Genomic DNA, 23,391 nt, shown 5'->3' with positions numbered 1-23,391 from the left:
TTGCAAGGACAGATACAGGCCATTATGTATCTTGCCATACTGTACAGAATGGAATGGGAGAGAGTGTGAACGACAGTGTGAACTCTAATCCATGCTGTGCGACAATGCTCCAAAATGGTTTCATCAATTGTAATGAATATACCACACTAATGAAAGAAGTTGTTAAGGTGGGGAAAAGTGGGAGGTGTGGGGAGTGGGACATATGGGGGAACCCCTTGTATTTTTTATGTAACTTTTCATAGATTCTAAATATCTTTTAAAAATAAATAAAAAATATACTAAAAATAAAAAAGCAGATGTTTATGTGCTGCCAAGCAGACAAGGGGTAGACTGTGATGGTTCATTGCATGTGTCAGCTTGGCTAGATTATGGTATCCAGTCATTTGGTCAAATGAACCCTGGAATGTTACTGATGGATGTAAATAATTAGTCAGTTGATTGCGTCTATGGTTGGATACATCTACAATCAACAAAGAAGCCTGTCTTCAGCAATGAGAGGAGTCTCTTCATCCAATCAGTTCAAGGCCTTAAAGAGGGGAAATGACTGTGGCTTAAGCAATTGAGCTCCCTTTTACCCTATGGAGGTCCTAGTAAAAAAGAACTAAAAGAAAAAAGGCATCCCAGACTTGCGCTGCATGGTGAGGCACAGGGCCCAGTAGAGCAAAGACGATGACCCAACATGATAGAAAAAACATAAAAAACAAACAAACAACAAGGCTTCAAAGAAAAAATTGTTGATTTCAGTAGTCAGAAAGAATTTCTGTCTCTACTCTAGACAGCCAGCTTCTCCTGGAGAATTCATGATCATTTTCTTTTTCTTTTTTAAAGATTTATTTTATTTATTTCTCCCCACCCCCACCTTCCTGTTGTCTGCTCTGTTATGTCTATTTGCTGTGTTTTCCTCTGTGTCCACTTGCATTCTCCTGGCTCCAGGAATCTGTGTCTTTTTTTGTTACATCATCTTGCTGTGTCAGCTCTCTGTGTGTGCCACACCACCCTTGGGCAGGCTGTACTTTTCGTGCAGGGCGGCAATCCTCGCGCATGGGGCTTGCGCATGGGGCTCCCCTACCCAGGGGACACTCCTGCATGGCATGGCACTCCCTGTGTGCAGCAGCACTGTGCATGGGCCAGCTCACCATTTGGGCCAGGAGGCCCTGGCTTTGAACCCTGGACCTCCTATATGGTAGGTGGATGCTCTAGGAGTTGAGCCACATCTGCTTCCCTTCATGATCATTTTCATCGCAATTCCAAACTTGTCTCTTCCCCTGGAGAATTCAAAGTCACCTTCATTGATTTCCTAACTTGTAGCCTGCCCTATGGAATTCAGACTTGCCAATCCTCATGGTCACATGAGCCAATTCCTATAATGATATTATCCTAATATTTACATAGATATGTAAATATATATCCTGTAGATTCTGTCTTTCTGAAAACACTTTCAGAAACATATATTCTTTCCATGACCACCATGCTTCTCTGACACCTTGCAGAATTAATAGGAATTCCTAATATTATCTAATACCCAATGCATAATCAAAGGCCCCAATTTTCTCAAGGTTGTCTTTTTAGAGTTGGTTTGTTTAAGTGAATTCAAATAAGTTCCAATTTGCTTTTAGTTGTTATGTCTCAGAAATCACTTTTTTTCCTAGACTATTCTTTCTGTTCTGTTCTGTTCTGTTCTGTTCTATTCTGTTCGATTCGATTCGATTCGATTTGATTCCATTCAGTTTCATTTAATTCTACTGCCGGGGACTGAACGTGGGGACCTTATAAGTGGGAAGGCTACACTCAACAAATGAGCCACATCAGCTCCCCTGAGTTGATTCCCTCACCCGTTTGCTCATTCTTCAATTTTTGTCCCCAAATGGCACTGGGAACGGAACCCGGGACCTCCCATGTGGGAAGCAGGCACTCAACTGATTGAGTCATATCCACTCCCCTCCTGTTTTTTCTGCCATTTATTTATTTTATATGTCTCTTGAAAGCAATGCATCTTTAATTCCTTGGTTCCACCATTGTCTGAAAATAAACTTTGTCTTTACATGAAACATATGGTTCATTTATATTTAATGTGATGACTGATATATTTGTGTTTAAATTCTACTACCTAATTTAGAGGTTCCTTTTTGTCTTCTCTATTTTATATTTTGTTTCCTCCTTCTGTATTATTTATCATACTATATTTTGCATCTGGTAATGTAGAAGGTATACATTTTGTTTCTATTCCTTAGTGGTTTGTCTAAAATTATAATATTCATATTTTATTTACTAAAGGCTAATCAATACCTTTATCCTCATTTCAAGAATCCAAGGTCACCTTAGCTCCATATACTTTTCACCTAGATTATATGTTATTACACTGTATATTTTGATTCCATCCTGGTTTTTTCCTTCTTTTCTTCTAAAGGCGAGAAAATTTTATCCATTGCTGATGTCCCTTCCTGAACAGATAAGGCAGTAAGTTTGGCAAGAAGCTAAGATCTTCCCTACTGAAAAAAAAAAAAAAAAAAAAAAAGACACTCTCGTGTTCTGAGCCAGGGGCATCTTAAAAAAGGAAGCCTCCATGACTCCTAATTGTTTTTTAATTCAGAGGCTGACAAAAGGGTCTCTACTGAGTTCAGGAGCAAGGTATGGCTCCTGGGAAGTGTTGATGGACAGGGGTAGCAGGAGAGCCTGTCCGGGCTGTCCTTTTAGCATCCTTGGCCCACAGTTGACAAGGTGACATCCCTGGCAGCTGCTCCAAGTGTCTGGCTGTCACCTGCACTGTCGCTGAGTCCAGAAGCAGCAGGGGGCACAACAGGACGTCACGCCACCCTAGCCAGGGCAAGGTATGGTACTCTTAGCAGGCTCGCTGCCCAACCTCCCACTAGGTGCTCTTCCACGAGCCTCACAGTACTGCCCCCAGCCTCTTCAAGCGTCTGGGTGGTAGTCCAACTGAAAGTTTCCTCCTTCTCCACCTCACCCCATGCCTCATCCAGGCTGCTCTGAAGTCCAGCCTCAGGACTTTCTTTGATGCCATCAGCTGAAGGAACTTCCAGATCTTCCCACACATGTAGTCCTCATTCTCCCCACTAGCGAGGTTGCAGTCCTTGACCGTGAGCTCCACTTTGCAGCACGATGCACAGGCCACAGCTGTGGTGTCTCCTTGGGCTGCTCCACCTGCATGGAGCAGGGGCCAGGCTGGTGGAAGTGCAAGGTCATGGCAACCACCTAACTGGGTGCCTCTTGGGGCTTCTGTGGGCTCCATCTGCACTGTGACCTTCTCCAAGGCCCGGTCCTTGAGTGTATTCGTGAACTCAGCTTGGAACAGCACACGGTCAGTGAGGGTGTGTTTGATACAACAGAAAACCTTCTCCATCTATGACTGGTGAGGGTCCCCGACCCAGGAACTCAGCTACTGGATGTCTCTGGCCAGGCAGCTGCCACTTTCTCAGGATGCTTAACTGCTGGAGGGTGGTGCTTTCTGTTCCCTGCTATGCAATGGGCATGGCGGCCAATGGCAAAGACTTGATGTCAGAGGTTTATCTGATGGTTCTGGAATGTACTGCCCCAGAGTCCCATGTCTTTCCCCGCTTCTGGAGAGGGAGGGACACAGACCATTCAGAATGTTGCTGTGGTGCTTTGAGACTGTGTATCCAGGAAATCATGTTCTTCAAAGTGGTCCATTGCTGTGGGTAAGAGCCTGGACCAGGTGGGGCATTCTGATTAGGCTGCTGGGCATGGCCCAGGGTGGGTCTCCATCCTCCTAGTGCAGTCCCTTGTAAACAGATGAACACAGAGAGAAAGCCCCAGGAGCTGAGCAAGAAACCCACGAGAGCCAGAGGCTGACAAGGGAAGGGAAACTCAACCATGTGCCAGAGGAGTCCAGGCTCACCTCGAATGGACATTGTCCTGGCTAAGCTAATTAAGCTCCATTGTAAAAGCCAACACTTTTCTGTTATATTGCGTTTCGGCAGCCCAGCCAATGAAAACAGGAGCATCTTATTTTCTTCACTCATCTTTATTGAGATGTAATTGTCATATAATTATATATAATTATATGCCAATTATATAGATAAAATTCACTTGTTTGAATTGTATAAGTCAGTGGTGTTTTTTATATTCACAAACTTGTGCAATCATCACCAGTATAATTTTATACATTAAAATTTTTTTTGCTTTTCTCCAAGTGGCTCTATAGTTGTCTCAGTAGTACATATTAAAAATGCCACCTCGGGGGGCGGAAGTGACTCAGGTAGTTGGGTATCTGCCTTCCACAAGGGAGGTGCTGGGATCAGTTCCAATGTCTCCTAAAACAAACAAACAAACAAACAAACAAAACAGACAATAAGCAAAAACAATGAGCAAAGAGAAGAGGGAGCCGTGGGGCGGGGGCTGGGACTCCATTTTCCACCAGAGATTTGAGGTGCCACCCTTCTACTGAATGCCCGGGCGTTCAGGGTCCACCGTGCTTCTACTCCAGCCCCACGATGGAGAGAGGGGCGGGGACAGACAGGCAGCCACGCCTACCAAACGCTCCTCAATCCTCTTTTCTTCTCGTTAGTCCAGACAGTGACAAAACCAGAGATGTAACCTTTATTGTCCATTGACTGAGCAGCGAGAAACTCAGCAGGAAATGCTGGGAAAGAGCCACACAGGGATCAGGCACCCCCTGCCTTCTGCCCTCTCCACCCCCATCCCCATCCCAGGGCAGGGACCTCGCCTCGTCAGGGCGTCTTCCCCTTCTGGGACCCAGTGGCCTTCACCACGGAACGCCCCATCAACCTCTGCCTTTGCCCCTGGAGGCACCTGCACAGCCTGGCTCAGGCACCCAGAGGTGTGCGAGGAGAGGCCCAGGCTCCCGAGCGAGGTCTCGGGGGTCCTTCAGCAGCAGCCCGAGGTTCAGGTGCTTGGTCATGTTGGTGGCGACTAAACAGGGGCTCACAGTCTGCGGGAAGGAGGCGGGTAAAGCGCTGTACCCCCCGCGCCCCCCGGGCCCTCCCCGAAGCCCCGCCCCGCGCCCAGAATCCGACACTCTGCCCCCAGCAGGACTGAGCTGCGGAGGCTTCAGGCTCTAACCCCGCGGGGCCTCTGTCCTCTCCAGCCCCACCCCTCGGCGCCCCCAGCCCAGACCCGCCCATCTGCGCCTCCAGGTCTCTAAGCTCCCCACCCCCTCTGGGAGCCCCCTTGGACTCCCCCCACCCCAGCCACAGCCCTAAGGGCCCCGCCCCCGCTGTCAGGCACCTGCACCGTGACGCCCTGGGAGAGGTACTCGGCTCCCACCGCCCTCGAGAAGCTTCCCACGAAGGCCTGTAGAAGAAGGATGGGGAGGGGGCCGGGATCGAGGGCCCTCCCTGCGCAGCATCCCACCCCTGTGGGGCCCTGCGCCCACCCCTCCTCCAGCCCCTGGGCCAGCAACACTCCTGCAGCTCTGCCCTGGGCCTAGAACACTCCGTGGCTCCAGTCGGCCTCACGGCCTCCCTCCGCCTTCGGCCCCAAAGGCCTCGGTCTGCTGGACGCCCCGTGGTCCCCAGGCACCCACTGTGCCATTGGCAGGGCCAGCCTCTTGCTTCCCTGGCTCCTTCTAACCCCCAGGTGTTTGCTGGCCGAAGACTCAGGGGTCGCCTGGCGCCCCCTCCGCAGGACTTGCCCACCAGGACCTGCAATGCCCGGGCACGTGCCAGGGGAGGGGCCCAGGCTCGGCAGCAGAGCCCTGGCCTGGACTGGGGGTCTCCATACCTTGGTGGCAGCGTAAGCTGCGAGGAAGGGAAAGGGCCTATTTTCAGCCTCTGAGGAGATGTTGATGATTACGCCTCTGCCCCTGTAGGAGGAAGCAGGTGGGGGCAGGAGAGGACCCTGTGACTCCCCCCCAAACCTGAGACGCTGGAGGGACAGGGAAGAGCTTCCAACAGGAAGAGGTGGGCACATGGGTGGGGCAGCTGGAGAATGGACAAGGCCTGGGGTGGAGGGAGGTGAGGTGGGAGAGGGGGACGGCTGGAGTTTTCAGACAGAAGACAAAGAGGCTGGTTCCCACCTGGCGACCATCTGGGGCAGGACGATGCGGGTCATCTGGAGAGAAGCTGGTGAGGCCGCGGCTCTCCTTTCCATCCTCTCACCTGCTCCCTCGACGCCCGCGCCCTTCTCCTCAGCGTCCCTCCCACCCCTTCTTCCCCTCGAGGAACGTTCTCCGGGGAACACTCGTGCCAGCACAGTGCTAGGGGCCCTGAACCACCACTCTGGTGGCACCACGCCGCCCCCAGCCCAGCCCCTCCCAGCCCAGCTCACCTGCGCCACGGACAGCACGTTGCAGTTCACGATATCCGCCAGCGCCTGCGGGGAGAGGAGCCGTCAGGGCAGCCCTGCCCCTGTCCTGCCACAGCTCCCACCGACTTTTATTACTTCGATTACTTTCTATTGAGTTAAGACATCCATAACATGAAAATGATCTTTTCAGCCACTCTTGAGTTTGCGATTCTGTGCCATCAAGTTCATTCCCAATGTTATGAGCCGTCACCACTATCCACCTGTGGAACATTTTCAGCATCGGAAACCAAAACTCTGAACCCATGAAACAATAACTCCCCACTCTCTCCTCCCTCCAGCCCTTTGGAACCTCTCTTCTACTTTCTGTCTCTATGAATTTGCTTATTCCCAACATTTTACATGTGGGAAATCAGACAATATTTGTCTTTTTGCATCTGGCTTTTTGCCCTCAGCATAATGTTTCAAAGTTCATCCACATAGAGGCACGTCCCAGCACTTCGTTTCTTTTCAGTGTGGATAATAGTCCATTAATAATAATAATAACAAATAACTAAGTAAATAAACAGAAAAAAGTTCTACCTCTTAATAGTCTGCTCTCAAGCTCCCTATGCTTCCCCTGTCACACATGGCTGCTCCTCTGTTTCTGTCTAATTTATTTGTATTTATATTTTGCATAGATGAGCCAAACATCTATGTACCTTTTGATTAGCTTCTTTTGCTTAGCACATTTCCTTTGTAAAAAGAGCTTAGTGCAAGATTATTAAACTATTACCATACATACTGTCCATAATGTACCTCCTTGTATTTTGCCATAATATACATGACCTTAAACTTTCCCTTTCAAGCACTGTCATACCCTCAGACTTGCACTGCTAGGTACAAACACTATGATGTGTTTTCACCATTTCTATTCATTTACAAAGATTAATAAAAAAAATCCTTTTACCAATTCTACACAGATTAACCCAGCTTGCCATTTTCTAACCTCATTCCATTTTCTGGTGACCCATATTCTACTTATTAACTTCATGAGTTTACACAACATATTTAATTCATAATAGCGCAATCATTCTGTATTTGTCCTTTTGTGTCTGGCTTGCTTCACTCAAGCTAATGCCCTCCAGGTTCATCCATATTGTCATATGCTTCACGGCTTCATTTCTTCTCACAGCTGCATACTATTCCATTGTGTGTATACACCACAATTTGTTTACCCATTCATCAGTTGATGGAAATGTGGGTTTTTTCCATCTTTTGCTGATTGTGAACAATGCCACTATGAATGCTGTTGTGGTGATCTGTTTGTCACTGCTCTCAGTTCCTCTGGGTATATACCTAGCAGGGGTAATGTCGGGTCACAGGGCAAGTCTATATTAAACTTCCAAAAAAATGTTCCAGGGGAATGGGTGTATCTCAGTTGTTGAGCACCTGCTTTGCATGTACGAGGTCATGGATGAATCCCCAGTACCTCCTTAAAAAAAAAAACAAAACTTCAACTTCCTTAGGAACTGCCCGACAGTCCTCCACAGTGGCTGCACCATTCTACATTCCCACAAAGTGAATGTGTATTCCTCTCTCTTCATCCTCTCCAATACTAATGTGGTTGAGTGGTTTTTAAAAAATATTTTCAGCTTATATTTGGAAATTGAAGTAGCACAAAGGACAAAGAAACCAAAGTAGATGAAAACTCAAGGCAATTACTAAGTTCAGGGAGAATAAAGCATTCTTCAATAAAAGGGAAGTCATCACCGTCCACCACATGGCACAGCTGTGAGCAGTGTTTTCATATTTCCAGTAATGTGACTTTGTTCACATCTCTAAAATATGCTGGGGATGGCAGGTCTGGAGAGTGTGTGCTCGAGTGGGGAGGGGAGGCAGAGGTTTATGTGAAAGAGAAATAGTCACTAGAGACTGGCTAAAACTGACAACTAAGGATGAGTGCTACAGACATATCGTTTAAAGTGATGAGGTTATACTTTTAAAAATTGAAGGGGCGGTCCTTCTTAATGGGGGTGACTTTTGCCCCGGGGACAGGTGGCAATGGTTATGGTTGTCACAATTGTAGAGTGGGATGCTACAGGCTTCTAGTGGGCAGATCCCAAGGGTGCGGCTCAGCATCCTACAAAGCACAGGACCAGCCCCCACAAAGATGTACCCAGCCCAAAGTGCCAAGAGCGCTGATGTGGAGAATCCTGCTGCAGGGACGAGAAAATGGAATGAAACGGGATATACCATTTTTTTCACCAAGCCCTGATTAAAGAAAAAAAAACCCTAAATTTGATATCAACAGAAACTAAAGGAAATAACATGGCATCTGACAAAAGGTAACAGCAGATGAAAAGGAGCTGTGAGCTGCCATGTAAGTCCCATTGGAAAAGTGAACATGTGTGTAGAGTGACTCAAGAAAAGCAGCTGTGATATCAAGGATGGTCCAAATAGAAACCTATAAATCCACACACCCCAACAGCAGCCCCTGGCTTGCCCAGGTAAGTCGATTCATGGCGTGAGCACCACGAATAGAAAAGGGCAGAAACAGGCCCAACTCGCACAGTTGTATGTGTTGGGCACTGGGAAAAGTGCCTCACTAAAAAGACCATGTTCACATTGTAGACATCCCTGATTTGTAGCTGTTAAAACAACCTCTAGAAGAAGGCAGCAGAGGACTTCCTTCCCAGTCAGTGCATTATGCTGGTTGTCCACGAGAGGGCAGTACAGAGACTGAGGACCCCCCCCCAGCCAGCACTTAGTGGCGCCTCCTGGTTCACCCTCTTACCTTCGCTGGGTCCTCAGCATCCAGCAGTTTCATCCTCCTATTGCCAAAGTACATCATAGCCACGTTGTTCACTAAGTAACAGGGAACGGATGGTTCCTGTCAGGCCAACAGTCTCAGGGAGCCAGGAGGGGCAGGGAGGGAGACCACCAGAGGGCATGGGGGCAGCTGAGCTGGGCTGGGGCCATACCCAGAACTCCAATGTCCAGCTCCTGCAGCTCTGCCTCAATGGCCTCGTAGATCTCCAAGCCCCCGGTGAAGTCGGCCTGGAGGACTCGTGTGGTCCTTCCGTGACGCTGCTCTGGGAGGCGGGGTTGGGGCCAGGCCCTCGCTGGAGGCCAGTCCCACCTGCCGCAGCCCTGCCCTGCTGTGGACACCTGCCCAGGACCCCAGTCCAGGTGCTGCCTCTGCCCATTCTCCACCCCCAGCCTCCCCAAGTCCCAGACACTGCCCTGGGCCTGAGACCCCCCAGCCCTCGCTCCCTCCCCTGCCAGTCCCCCCCGCTGCCCCAGCCACTGCCCTGGAGCTCACCTATCTCCTCAGCTTCTTGCTCCAACTTGCTCAGGTTTCTACTGATGAGCACGATGTTCAGGCCTCTCCGGGCAAGCTGCAGGGATTCCTTCCCTCATTCTTGTACTCAACAATTTAAACAACATTGACTGTGCCCTGACTGTGCTGCACATTGTCCTGGATTCAGACAGAATGAAGAGGACCCAGAGGCCTGCCCTCATGCAGCAAGTTCCGGAGAAGCAAACGGGGAGAGGGAGGAGCCCGTGCCAAGGCCCTGCTGGCATTGAGAGGGCAGCGTGGGGTCAGGTGCACTGGGGCAGTGCGGGATGTACAGGAGCTGGAGGGGAAGCACGGCCAGAGCAAGGGCCGTGGGGGCCTAGGATGGCCTCCAGCTCCTCTTCTCAGTGATGCAGAGCCCATCGGTCATCCTCCTTCCTTCCCTCAGACATTCTTCCAAAATATCTTTACTGAGCACCTCCTGGTTTTGCTGGTGGTGCTGAGGACACTGAGTGGCCATGACTGACTCTCTTCAGCACCTCACCTCTTCCTGGGTCCCCACCCCAGGTCCCGTTTGGTGCCATTTCCCAGTCTTGTCCCCTCCCGTTCATTCTCTACTCTGTAGCCAGAAGGATCATTTTAAAGAACAAACCTCCCTGCTTCTCTCCTGCTTAGAAACTGCCTGGGCTCCCCATGACCCTCTGGTCAAGCCACAGGCCTCACCCAGCCCCCTAGTCCCTGTGTGGCCTGACGCCTGCTCAGTCTCCTGCCCAGAGCCCTCTAAGAAAATCCAAGCACAGCAGGTAGTTCATTGAGCCCCACAGACACCCCTTGGAATTTCCTGCCTCACGGCCCTTGCACATGCCACCCCTCTGCCTCCAATGCCTTTCCCCTTCAAAGAGAAGAGTGAGCAAATATGTGGGGAATGCGGGACACTTGCTGGGGGGTGGTCGGCATTTGGGGCCTGCCTGCCTCTCCTAAGCTGCATACCTGAGGGAAATGTGCCATGTGGACCTAGTGTCCATCAGCTTTGGAGGCAGGTTTTGTCCAAACTTCTTCACTGCCCCCTGCATGAGACACTGATGCTGTGGGACTTCAGGTCACCCTGTCACTAGCAAACAGTCCCCAGGCTCATCCTTGGGATCAGCACAGCCACAACCCTCCCCTCATGGGGCACAATGTCCAGTGGGTGCCACAGAAGGTATCCTCAGCATGTCAGCGATTTTATTTAGGTATCTCTTTACACCTGTCTAGCTGTCTCCCCTTGGAACATAACCTCATGAGGGTAGGTGCTTTCATTTCCTTTAACTTATTTTGTTCACGGCTGCATCTCCAGTGCCTGGAATGGTGCCTGACACATAGAGGGAGGTCAATAAAAACGATTTGAATGCATGAATCAGGGTGTTGATATGGAAGGATAGAAACAGTAGAGGGGCACTGTGAACACTTGACTCAAGGTTCGGGGTAGGCAGATGGAAGGCTTCCTGGAGGAGGGGATGCCGCAGACTAGATCACACAAGGCTCAGTTGACGGGCTACAGGCAAGCAGGTCTGAGAAGCTCCTGCCCACACCCATGCACCACACCTCATGCCCCTGCTCACCTCATGTGCGTAAGCCTTGCCAATGCCAGCAGTGGCTCCTGTCACCACTGGGGACAAGAAGAGAAGGAGCGGGGAGGAGGTGCGTCTGCAGCCTGCACAGGACTTGGCCCCAGGCCTTCCTCAGCCGATTCCAGATCCTTCCCCCGCTGACCCCTCCTCTCCCCTCACAGTTGCCTCTTGCACCTTTCCTGGGATCGCGGCTCCTGGGAATCACCTCCCCCTTTGCTGGCCTCACCCCCTTCCCTCTGTCTACTCCTCGTCGTCCGCCTGGGTCTCTGTCACCTGCTCTCCTGGACCGCCTCAGGGACCTCCTGCCTCCTCTGCCCTCCCTGGCCGCCCCATCATTCACCTCTTGCTTCCCAGGGTCCCACGACCCGCACAGGGTGGAGCCCTCTCACCTGCCCAGGCTCCCTGCGACCGGAGCCACGGGTCGCCGCGGCGCACCGGGGGCAGCAGGTAGACGTAGACGGCGCGGCCCACCCCCCACGCCGCGCGCAGCAGCAGCCACGCGGCGGCCACGGTCCCCAGCGCGCGCAGCACGTCCCACCCCGACTCCATCGCGGCCCAGCCACCACCCCAGCGTCCAGGCCAGGCAGTGCCTGGGGCCTGAGTGTCCACCCCCGAGGACCAGGGTGCCTTGGCCCCGGCCAATCACAGGCGACCTTCCCGCCGCCCCGCCCGAGCCCCACCCAAGCCCGGCCCCCTCCCCCGCCCCTCGAGGCCCTGCCTGGCTCCCCTGCTGCCCTCTCCGGGTTGGGCCCAAGCACCCACACATGCCCTTTGTTTGGAAGCTGACCTCAGCGCATCTGTTGTTTGGGATCTGAGGTCAGTGACCCATTGACGTGAATGCAAGCAATTCCAGGGCTAGGGAGAAGGTGTGAGGCCCTGCTCCACGCAGTGCACCAGGACCCACCTCCTGAGGGCCTGAGCCCCAAGCCCTGCGCTCATCCAGGTAAAGGGAGGAGCCTGTGCAGAAATCACTAACCTGGAAGCCCCTGAGTCTTTTCCATCCACATGGCATTGGCCACAGCGAGTCCCTGGGAAATGCGGTTCCTGATCTGGGAGACCTTTCCCCACAGTGAAAGAGGTGCGAGCATTTTTGATGCTCAGCTGGTGGCTGCTGCACGCCCAGGATCAACGTGCCTCTCACTGGCTCCAATGCTGCACGGTGGGCACAGCAGCCCAGGGGATTCTGCTCCTGAACTTCACCTTCAGTCTGCAGATCAAGGTGCCACCTTGACCCCACACTTTTCTTTCCTGAGATGGAATGAATATGTGGTTTAGATCTTTCTATTCTGGTTACTATATTAGTCAATGTTCTCTAGGGAAACAGAATGAACAAGAGATATTACGCCATAGTATGTGATTCTATAAGAGCCCCGCATGTGGTCGTGGGGATGCACAAGTCCAGGTTCCGCAGGCAGGCCCCAACCAGGGGCTGCAAGGAAAGTCCAGTGAAGGTGCTTGACGAGTTCTGGGAGAGGGTGGCTGTCCAAAGAGGAGCTGGGAAATTCTCTCTCAATCCAGGAATCACTTCCCCTTTTAAGGGATTCAACTGATTGGGTTAAGTGTCACTCATTGCTGATGGCAATCTCCCTGACTGACATAATTATAACCAGCTATCTATGAATTACTACTGCAGTAAAGTCAATGGTGACTAAAGCCCATAAATGCCTTCGTATCACAGTTAGCCCAGTGCTTGATCAAACCACTGGGCACAATGCCTGGCTGAGATCACACAATAGGCTAACCATCACACTTCCTATTTCATCTCCTTGTTCTATCATTATTGAGAGAAATGTATGAAATCCCTCCTGATGATTGTTATCTATTTCTCTTCTTGTTTGGGTACTGGCTTGGGGTAGCATCCAGAGACCCAGGCATGCACATGGCTTATGTCACTGTCCAAGAAAAATTTGAACTAAAGTATACTTTTACTTATAGTCAGCTATAGCAGAAGAGAGAGAAAAGAACTCAATTCCCAGTCTGCAGGGGGGTGGGATTTGTAGTCAGGACAAAGGGCAGTGGGAAAGCACCGCAGGGCCATCTGGTGGAACAGGGGAGGGAAGGGGTGACTTTGAAACTTGACCAGCAGGCTCTGAACTTTGTTTGGATTTCCTGCAGACCAAGTTGTTTGTCCAGATAGTCGGACAAACTTAATTTCTAGGTAGTTGGGGAGGCAGAGGTGGTCAGGTCACTTGACTACAGTGTCATTGGCCACCACAAAAGCTAAAAATTAAAAGGCTGTGACCACATACTTCAGTAACAGTTATTGCAGGCAAGATTTCCTGGTGAATCCTAAACTCAGTGCGAAAGAGTGTCAAAGTATCTCCCTGGGAAATTTATTCATCAGAAAGGGAAAAATAGTAACTTGACACGGAAAAGAAGCCTGGCAGACCCCACCTTAGCTAAGTGATCGAGTTAACTTTCTCAATGTTGAGGCGTATCTATACCTTGTACCCCCGATAGGATGCCATAAGTATTCACCACTTCCAAGGTATTCTTCACCAAATTGCTTAACTTCAATGTGAGAATGAGAAAGTTTCAAACAAACCCAAAGTGTGAAACATTTACAGAAGAATTGGTCAATATTCTTAAAAAGTGCCAAGTCATAAAACACAGAGAAAGACAAAGGAACTGTCACTAGTTCATGAGACTAAGGGGAGAGAACAATACATGCAGGGTTGGGTCCTGGACTGAATCCTGCACCAGAAAAGGCCATTCATGGGAAAACCAATGAAATGCAAAGAAGTTCTGTATTTTATGGTATGGTGCTGATGTTAATGCACAGGAGGAGGTGAAGAGGAGGTGGTTCAAGTGACTGTGCTCCTGTCCAGCATATGGGAGGTCCAGGGTTCAATTCCTGGTGCCTCCTGGTGAAGACAAGCTGGCCCATGCAGGAGCACTGGCCCATGTGGCAAGCTGCCCTGAGTGGAGAGCTGGAGCAGCAATTGACAAACAAAAGAGGCACAGAAGAGAGACAATGAGAGACACAGCAAACCAGGGAGCTGGGGTGGCACAAAAAATTGAGCACCTGTCTCCCACTCCAGAAGGTCCCAGGATTGATTCCCATTATTGCCTAAAGAGAAGACAAGCAGGCATAGAAGAAGGCACAGAGAATGGACACAGAGAGCTGACAACATGGGGGTGGGGAGGGAGGAGGGAATAAATACATAAATATCCATTAGGAGGCTAATCTTAGGGAAGGCTGGGAGAAGGGTTATAAGGTGTGCCTCTGTAAAACTTTTGTAACTTTTCAGTAAGTATTAAATTGTTCCAAAAGGAAAACTTCAAAAAAATCCCAAAGACTCCCTGGTTGGAGACATGACAGTACGTGCTTTTCAAAATGGATAATTTGTCATCGCTGATAGGAAATAATTAGTGTAGGGAAATTCATAGTGTCTGAAACTAGACTACAGGTTACCAGGGTAGGGGAGGGTTAGGGAACGGGGAGTTAATGTTTCATGCGTGCAAAGTTTCTGTTTGGAGTAAAGGAGAGGTGTTGGTAATGGATGATTGTGATAGTAGCACAACATTGTAAAGTGTAATTAACATTGTGAACTGTAATTAATTAAATGTAATTATTTGAGTGTGCTTAAAAGAGGAAATTTTAGGTTGTATATAAGTTATTGGAATACGAATAATATTGAACTGGAAGTGAAGACTGTCACCCGGCCACTTTGGGCTCCTCTCGCCTCTGAATCAACAGGTTAAGAAATGAATTACTGTACTAGCTGGGGTGATTTATCCTAGTTATCAAGAGGAAATAGGACAGCAGCTGCACAATGGAGGTAGAGTTTGCCTAAGATCCAGGCGATTCCTTAGGGTGTCTCTTAGTACTTCCATGCCCTGAGATTAAAGTCAAGGAAAACTGCAACAACCTGATCCAGGCAGAACTACTAAGGGCCCTGAATATTCATGAATTAAAGTTTGGGTCACTCCACCAGAGAAAGAAGCACGGCCAACTGAGGGTAAAGGAAACATGGAATGGGGAGTAGAAAAAGTTAGTTAGAAATACAAACTATGACTTTGGGATAGTTGTAGAAATGAGGACTGTGATGGCCATGAGTATTTATTCCTTGGTTTGTTAGGAATATGTTCATATATGCACGTAAAAGAAATGCCTTTGTGTTCTTATCCCATTTTCATAACTTGTACTAACTTCATGTCATAATATTTAAATTAGAGGATATTAAGGATAAGAGTGAATATCAGCCAAGAACTCGCATCCTCTTCTGGGTAAGGATTGGTGCATTTCCTGTAGTATGCAGGACACTTGAATTATGTCAGCTCAACTATGATTGTGTTACTGCCCTTACTTAAAGATTAAGGATCTTTTAAGGAGATGTGTACGTCTGCCAAGCTGACATGGGGTAGCCTGTGATGGTTCATTTCATGTATCAACTTGGCTGGATTATAGTGTCCAGCTGTTTGGTCAAGTGAGCACTGGACTGACTGTTATGGATGTAAATAATTAGTTGATCACATCTATGGCTGGTTACATCTACAATCAACAAAGAGGACTGTCTTCAAAAGGCAAGGAGTCTCCTCATCCAATCAGTTGGAGGCCTAAAAGAGGAAATGATTTCAGCACTCAGAAAGAATGTCTGTCTCTAATCCAGACAACCAGCTTTTCCTGGAGAATTCACTGTCACCTTCATGGGAGTTGCCAACTAGTGGCTTCACCTGGGGAATCAAAGTTACCTTTATGGAGTTTTCAACTCGCAGCTGGCCATATGTAATTCAGATGTGCCAATCCCCATGACCACATGAGCCAGTTCATATAATAATAAAATATCTTAATGTTTACACATATATAAATATATATATTCTATTGGTTCTGGTATCCTGGAGAACATTGACTAATAAAAACGTGTATGTTGTTTACATGACCACCATGTTAATTTTGCAATTTGCAGAATTAATAGGAATTTTAAAATATTATCTAACATACAATCCATAATCAAATGTCTGCAAGGTTATGAAAGTTGTTTTTTTAGTGTTGGTTTGTTTGACTCAGAATTAAAATATGGGAACCTCGGGGAAGATGCTGGATTAGAGAGACATAGGAGTCACTTCTCTAGCATAAATCTAGCCAAAGTGTTAAGAAATAAAAGGCATAACATTGCAAAAATATCTAACCAACCAATCCTGTCCCCGTTTCTGAGGATCGGCCTGTGAGGGCATGGCCTTGCAGGAGAATATCAAATAAATAACTCCTGCCCCTAGTTTCTGTGAATCAGCCTGTGAAAAAATGGCTTAGTAGGAAGATATCAAATGAGTAACTACCCCCACCCACTTCTGTAAATCAGCCCACAACCTTGCACCCCATTCAGCTTCTGCAAAATTTCATCCAGCAACGCGTTAGCCAATGAGCAAAAGTTATGCTGATCCCACCTGAAATCCTGTACAAACCTATGAAAACTAAAAAACAGGGCTCAGAACTTGGAGACTGACTCTCCTCTGGGCCCACGCATAATAAAATAGTTCATCCACCTGTTTGGAGTGCCGGTTGTGGGTTCCTTCTATGGTTCTGAACTTCTGGCTTTGCTGCAGCATTTGGTCCCCTGGCTGGGATACCCAACCATGTTGGCCCCTTGAGCCTCCAGTTTAGGATTGGTGGGCAATCAGGCAGAGATCTCCACATGAACAAGGCAGTGCCACCTGTCCGCTTGACGAGGCCTTCTTTGGGGACAGGATCCCTGTGGACCATGTCCTCCACCTCGGCCTGACTCAGTGGAGAGGTGGATTGAACTACATCAAGAGACATTGGAAAGGTAAAGCCCCAGGGTTCTGAGTCCCAGTCAGGCCCATCTCTGGACAGAAGGGGAGACTGATCACCTCCCCAAATCTCGAGATTTGAGATTCCAGGATAGGGCACTTCCTTGGTTGGGACTGTGTAACCTCTGAGTGATTGAGTGAATGAATGGGGACTGCAGAGGCTTGCCTTTGCTGATGCAGTTTGTGGCTCCACAGTCTGCATTACAGAGTACGGGTGGGTCCCAACCTGCACTCTGTGGCTACGTCATGTGGCTTATATGGCTAATCCGGACTCTACATGGACACCTTAGCTAAGATGAGCCTAAGGTTTCATGAGAGATGCAGGCAGGCGGGCATTTGAGAGGCCTCATGAGGGGCACCTTTTTTGTTTGTCCTGCAACACTGGTTCAGGAATGGGATCATCACAGTCCAAACTCACAGTCTTAAATTTTATGTTAAAAAGAAAAACTTCAAGAAAGGCTTTTCTGGGGATTATAGTATCCTTATGTCCCCCAGAACTCTCCAGACCCTACAAAGTACAGTGGCCTAAGTTTAGTGTTAATTAGTCCTCAGAAAGAACCCTAGAGGTGACCAAAGTTTGTGAAGTTTGGCAGGCAGCCACTGAAGTCCCCGGCCACCCTGATCAGTTTCCCTACATTGATTCCTGGTTAAAAATTGCCCAAACCCTGCCCCCTTAGTTTAGATTCTGTGTTCAAATGAAGGGTCAGAGCAGGGTCCTCATAGCTCAGATGGGCAGACCTTGACAGCCTATTATTCTACAAGGACCTCTGGAGGAAGACACTTCATCCCCACCATATATCCAGTCATTCCAGGGTGTCTCTCTGCCCTGGAGCCCCCGCAGGCAGATCTCCCAGAGGCTCCTCCACCTTCAGTCTCCCTGGGCCCAAAAGCCTCCCCAAGGAGGGATCCTGAGACCACTTTGACAAGAAGATTTCAGTCCACACAGCCTGCACTCCAGATGCCCCTCCATGAAACACAGAGCCCAGCCCAGATCAGCGCAGACGGGACTGTCCAACCCGGGAGGCCAAGCCTGTTTTATCAGCCTTTCACGACTGCAGATCTTTAAACTGGAAGCACCACAACCCTCCATATTCAGAAAAGCCTTGGGCTCTTATTGACCTCATGGAGTCCATTTTCCAAACCCACTGCCCCATTTGTGATGATTGCTGCCAACTCCTCCTAACCCTGTTCAATGCAGAAGAGAGATGCTGCCTCCTCACGGAGGCCGGAAAGTGGTGGTGAGAACAGGCCCCTGCAGGTGTCTTTGAGCCAGAGGAATGTGCCCGAGAGGTGGCACTGGAAGCCCACTTGGCCTGGGACTTTAACACAGATCAGGGGCAGCTGCCCTTCAGTGGGATCGAGAAGCCCTCCTCAGGGGTACAGGAAGAGCGAGGTGGCCACAAACATGTCCAAAATGGCCTCCATCACTCAAAGCCTGAAGAACCTCCAGGAGATTTCTATGAGTGACTCTGTGAGGCCTTCAAGATCTACACCCCCTTCAACTCAGAGGCCCCGGAAAGCCAGAGGATGGTCAATGCAGCTTTCTTCACCCAGGCTGTGCCAGACATCAGATTAAAACCTCTAAAGGTAGATGGGTTCACAGAGATAAACATCTCCCAGCTTCTCAAAGTCTCAAATAAATTATTCATCAATTGGAACCAAACTGCGGAGGGGGGAGCAAAAAGCAAACAAAACAGCAGGTCTCCCTATTAGCAGCAGCCTTAAAATTCCAGACCCAACCAATTGAGAAAGGCCACCCCGAAAAGGCAAGGATACTTCACCCTGAAAGTCCCTGCTGCTGCCAGTACTGCCTGGGGCTGCCTGGTTTACATGTCTGGATTTAAAGAATGCTTTTTTCTGCCTGCAGGAAGCTACCCACAGTCAGTCACTATTTGCTTGTAAATGGATGAAACCCAAGACTCAAAAAAAAAAAAAAGGGACTTGATTAACTTGAACTCAGCTCCCACAGAGCTTTAGAACTCCCCCACCTCTTTTGCTAAATCCTGCCAGTTTCCTTCTGACTAAAATAGGAACTCCTGAGCACAACTGCACAGAAATGACAAAAAGTGTATACCAGTCGCCCCAACCTACAGGATGGGCCCCTTCCTTGCCCAGATCAAACCCTATTCACAAACTGCAGCAGTTTTATCAGAAATGAAGAGGCTTACTAAATATGCAGTCACCACAGCTAAATAAGTAATAAAAGCAGCTCCCCTACTTAAAAGGTAATCTGCACAGCAAACAAAACTCTGGGCACTAATTCAAAACCTATAATTGGCCACCGGGCAAACAGTAAACATTTATACTGACTCTAAGTGTGCATTCACTACTGTACATATCTGTGGGGCAATAAAAAATAAAAAAAGAAATCCTTCAACTACTGGAGGCGGTCTGGAAGCCAAGCTGGATTGTCGTCATCCATTGTCAAGGACATCAGAAGAAAACAAGTGTAGTTATTAAAAAAAAAAAAAAAAGACTAGCTGATAAAATGGCTAGACAGGCAGCCAAAAACATTAAGATAAAGCCCTCAAACTGCAAGACCTGGTGCCAGGGCCTCACCAGTACATTTCAAAACAACACATTGAAAAACTAAACTATACCCAGGAGGAACAGAAGTGGGCAAAGAGAGAAGGAGGGCACCAGACCCCAGAGGGAAACTGGCTACTCTTAGATAGCCAGTTCTTCATCCCAAAAGGGGGTCGCCTATACGCTGGTTCAACAATACCACCAGCACTCCCTCCTGGAAAAGACTGCTTTAGGAGCTCTGCTTGAAAAATATTATGACATTGCCCAGATCACCTCGCTTTGCACCACCGTTAGAAGCCATTGCCAAACCTGTGCTATAAACAACCCCTTCCAAGGTACCAGACCCTGGCTGGCATCCAAAACACAGGAATTGCCCCTTTTAAAACCTTAACAATGGACTTTACAGAAATAAAACCAATTCAAAAGTATAGGTACTTATTAGTAATAATGACCACTTCCTCAAGCTGGGTCAAGGCCTTTCCAACGCACAGTGAAACACAAAAAAGTAACTAAAACTTTGCTCCAAAAAATTTTTCCCTGGCCTTGGATACCTTTATCCAGAAGCAGCAGCAATGGCCCAGCTCTCATGGCAGTCATTGTCCAAGAACTAGCAAAATGTTAAGAATTAAGGAAAAACTCCACACAGCCTATAGGCCCCAAAGCTCAGGGAAAGTAACATGCATAAATCAAACCCTCAACACCACCCTAGCCGAGGTCTATAAAAACAATAAAAACTGGCCTCCCATGAGTAAATCTCCTCCATTAGCCCTGCTTGCACTCCCTGGACCCTCAGGCTTTTCACCTCCTGAAGTTCTGTTTAAACAACCACCCCCAATTATTCAAACCTTCAAGGGAAATCTCAGGTTCCTAGGAAAAACTGGCCAGGATTCTACCATCCAGCAGTTGGGAAAAACCCTAGCCCAAATACACAAAACTGTCATGTCTTGTAATGCAATCCCACTCATCCACCCAGTATCCACTTGCCTGGAAGCCTAGTTTGAGTAAAAAAAACCTGAAAAAGAGCCTCTCTAACCTACCTGGACAGGCCCACATACTGGTATCCTTGTAACCCCCATTGCTCTAAAAGTTTCAGGTAATGGCCCTTGGATTCATCATACTAAAGTTAAAAGGGCACACCCCAATGAAAAACAAGATGACTGGATAACTCACCCTGTACCCAACTGTCCCTTGAAAATCTGGCTTGCCGGGAGCCACCAAGAATCATCATTACCTGACTAGATGGGTTCCTGTTCTCTTTGGATCCTACTCCTCTTTAGATTGCTTGGCTTGATGTTTGGAATGGACTGGCAGCTACAGCTCCCAGAGACTGGAGTGTAGGTGAAAGGACACTAATCTTAATAGTGTACTTATGTCTTGTAGAATGCTTTATTAACTTATTTCTCCACTTAACTCGAATAATGCCCTATAAAAATTATAGGGGCATTAAAGGGGGAATTTTTAAGAAATAAAAAGCATTACCTTGCACAAATATCTAATGACACTCCTGTCCCCGTTTCTGTGGATTTGCCTGTGAGGGCATGGCCTTGCAGGAGAATATCAAATAAATAACTTCTGCCCCCTGTTTCTGTAAATCAGTCTGTGAAAACATGGCCTAGTAGGAAGATATCAAATGAGTGACTCCCCCCCTCCTGCTTCTGTAAATCAGCCATCAACCTTGTAGCTGTGTTCTGCTTCTGTAACCCTGCTGCTTGCAAAATTTCACCTAGCAATGTGTTAGCTAATGATCAAAATTTATGGTGATCCCACCTGAAATTCTATGTATGCCTATGAAAACTGAAAAACAGGGCTCAGAATTTGGAGATTGACTCTCCTCTGGATCCGTGCATAATAAAATAGTTAATCCATCTCTCTGGAGTGCTGGTTGTGGGTTTCTTCTGTGGTTCAGTACTCCTGGCTTTGCTGCAAAAAAAGGTCAGGCAGAAAGATCCTGGAAAAAATGTTGTATGGTTGAAACACCACAAGAAGGCTGAACACCACCCAGACATGAAAGGGACACAAGTGTTGGAAACTGAGGCACAGTGGCCTCTCAAGGAGAGATGTGCTGTCTCCATGCTGGTGCTGTCTCCATGACTATGCTTGCAACCTAAGGAATGCAGTGATTGGGAATTGCAGGCAAATGGGTTTAAGCTGTTAAAAACTGAAAGACAAGATGAGCTCATGCCTTCTGTAATGTATAGAACACTTAGATTTTGTACCTTGAGATAAGATTTTTTAAAATTCCTTGGGAAACGGACTTGGCCCAGTGGTTAGGGCATCTGTCTACCACATGGGAGGCCTGTGGTTCAAACCCCGGGCCTCCTTGACCCATGTGGAGCTTGCCCATGCACAGTGCTGATGTGCTCAAGGAGTGCCCTGCCACGCAGGGGTGTCCCCTGTGTAGGGAAGCCCCACATCACAAGGAGTGCACCCCTAAGGAGAGCCGCCCAGCATGAAAGAAAGTGCAGCCTGCCCAGGAATGGTGCTGCCCACACTTTCTGTGCCACTGATGACAACAGAAGCGGACAAAGAAACAAGGCGCAGCAAATAGACACAGAGAACAGACAACCAGGGGAGGGGGGGAGTTAAATAAATAAATAAATCTTTAAAAAAAATTCCTTAGACTATAGGTAATGCTGATAGTTAGAACAGGTTGTTCCTTAATGTCATGGTAGGCTAGTGTTTGTGTGTTTAGGCATGTACACTGGGGTGTATAAGACCCCCTTGTAAACAGTAAAGTTGTCTGATGAGCTTGAGGCCTCAATGCTCTCAGAACCCCTGATCCCAATCTCTCTTTGTCTTTCATTTCTGATACCATTTGGGTCATCCACTCTGACAACTGGAGCCCAACATGGGGCCCGAAGTAGTTACTGCAGCAGAGATTCTTCCATGGTCGTATTGAGAACATGGAAACAGGAAACCTTCCTGAAAGGTTGAGACGTCCAACATAGGGTGACCCAGGTCAGAAAATAAAGGTAAGAATTTTAATTGATTTTTTTCCCACTAGCATCAGGGTAGGGGAAATCAACTGGGATGTCTGGAAGAATATTCACAGGTATTGAAAACTCTTTTAAAAACTGTCAGAGTCACAGTGAAAACTGCATATTTTTTTTTTATGGTTGGCACCCAGGGAGCTTGCTTTTTTTTTTTATTCATTTTTAAAAAATTATTACATTCAAAAAATATGAAGTCCCATTCAACCCCACCACTCCCACCCCCCACTCCCCCGACAGCAACACTCTCTCCCATCATCATGACACATCTGTTGCATTTGGTAAGTACATCTCTGAACATCACTGCACCTCATGGTCAATGGTCCACATCATAGCCCACACTCTTCCACGTTCCATCCAGTGGGCCCTGGGAGGATCTACAATGTCCCATAATTGTCCATGAAGCCCCACCCAGGACAACTCCAAGTCCCAAAAACGCCTCCACATCTCATATCTTCCTCCCATTCCCTGCACCCAGCAGCCACCATGGCCACCCTTCCCACACCAATGCCACATTTTCTCTGTGGACATTGGATTGGTTGTGTCCATTGCACATCTATGTCAAGAGGGGGCTTAGATTCCACATGGATACTGGATGCAATCCTCCTGCTTTCAGTTGTAGGCACTCTAGGCTCCATGGTGTGGTGGTTGACATCCTTCAACTCCATGTTAGCTGAGTGGGGTAAGTCCAATAAATCAGAGTGTAGGTGTTGAAGTCTGTTGAGGTTCAGGGCATGGCTATCATATTTAACTGAACTTTTTGCTCTAGTACAAAAAAACTGTTACTGGTTTCGCCCAGAAGGAAAGAATCTTTTAAATCTTAAACAGTGGAAACAGGTAATGAGGGCGCTATGTAGAGCATGTCAAAAGGGAGAAACTATACCATTATCTGTGGGTTTTGTGCCAGCAAATTGCTGCCACCTTAGATCCTTCACAGTCAGACACTTGACACTATATTAATAAGATAATTGTT

General features: G+C 48.1%; 1 protein-coding gene across 1 annotated transcript; it reads right to left on the bottom strand.

Moving 5' to 3' along the window:
• Positions 1-3,981: 3,981 nt before the first annotated feature.
• LOC101411997 (very-long-chain 3-oxoacyl-CoA reductase-B-like) lies at positions 3,982-11,725 on the bottom strand. The gene is made up of 11 exons (XM_058280417.2): positions 11,520-11,725; positions 11,122-11,168; positions 9,545-9,620; positions 9,204-9,314; positions 9,017-9,087; positions 6,014-6,309; positions 5,719-5,800; positions 5,224-5,289; positions 4,789-4,927; positions 4,510-4,618; positions 3,982-4,289 (listed from the first exon to the last, which is right to left on the bottom strand). Exons 1-11 carry the CDS (start codon positions 11,677-11,679, stop codon positions 4,274-4,276), a joined length of 1,173 nt encoding a protein of 390 aa, XP_058136400.1. The 5' UTR covers positions 11,680-11,725; the 3' UTR covers positions 3,982-4,273.
• Positions 11,726-23,391: the final 11,666 nt, after the last annotated feature.

The sequence above is a fragment of the Dasypus novemcinctus genome, chromosome 18 (genome assembly GCF_030445035.2).
Source record: "Dasypus novemcinctus isolate mDasNov1 chromosome 18, mDasNov1.1.hap2, whole genome shotgun sequence".
Classification (NCBI taxonomy): Eukaryota; Metazoa; Chordata; class Mammalia; order Cingulata; family Dasypodidae; genus Dasypus; species Dasypus novemcinctus.
This window is presented reverse-complemented; position numbering and strand designations above follow the sequence as displayed.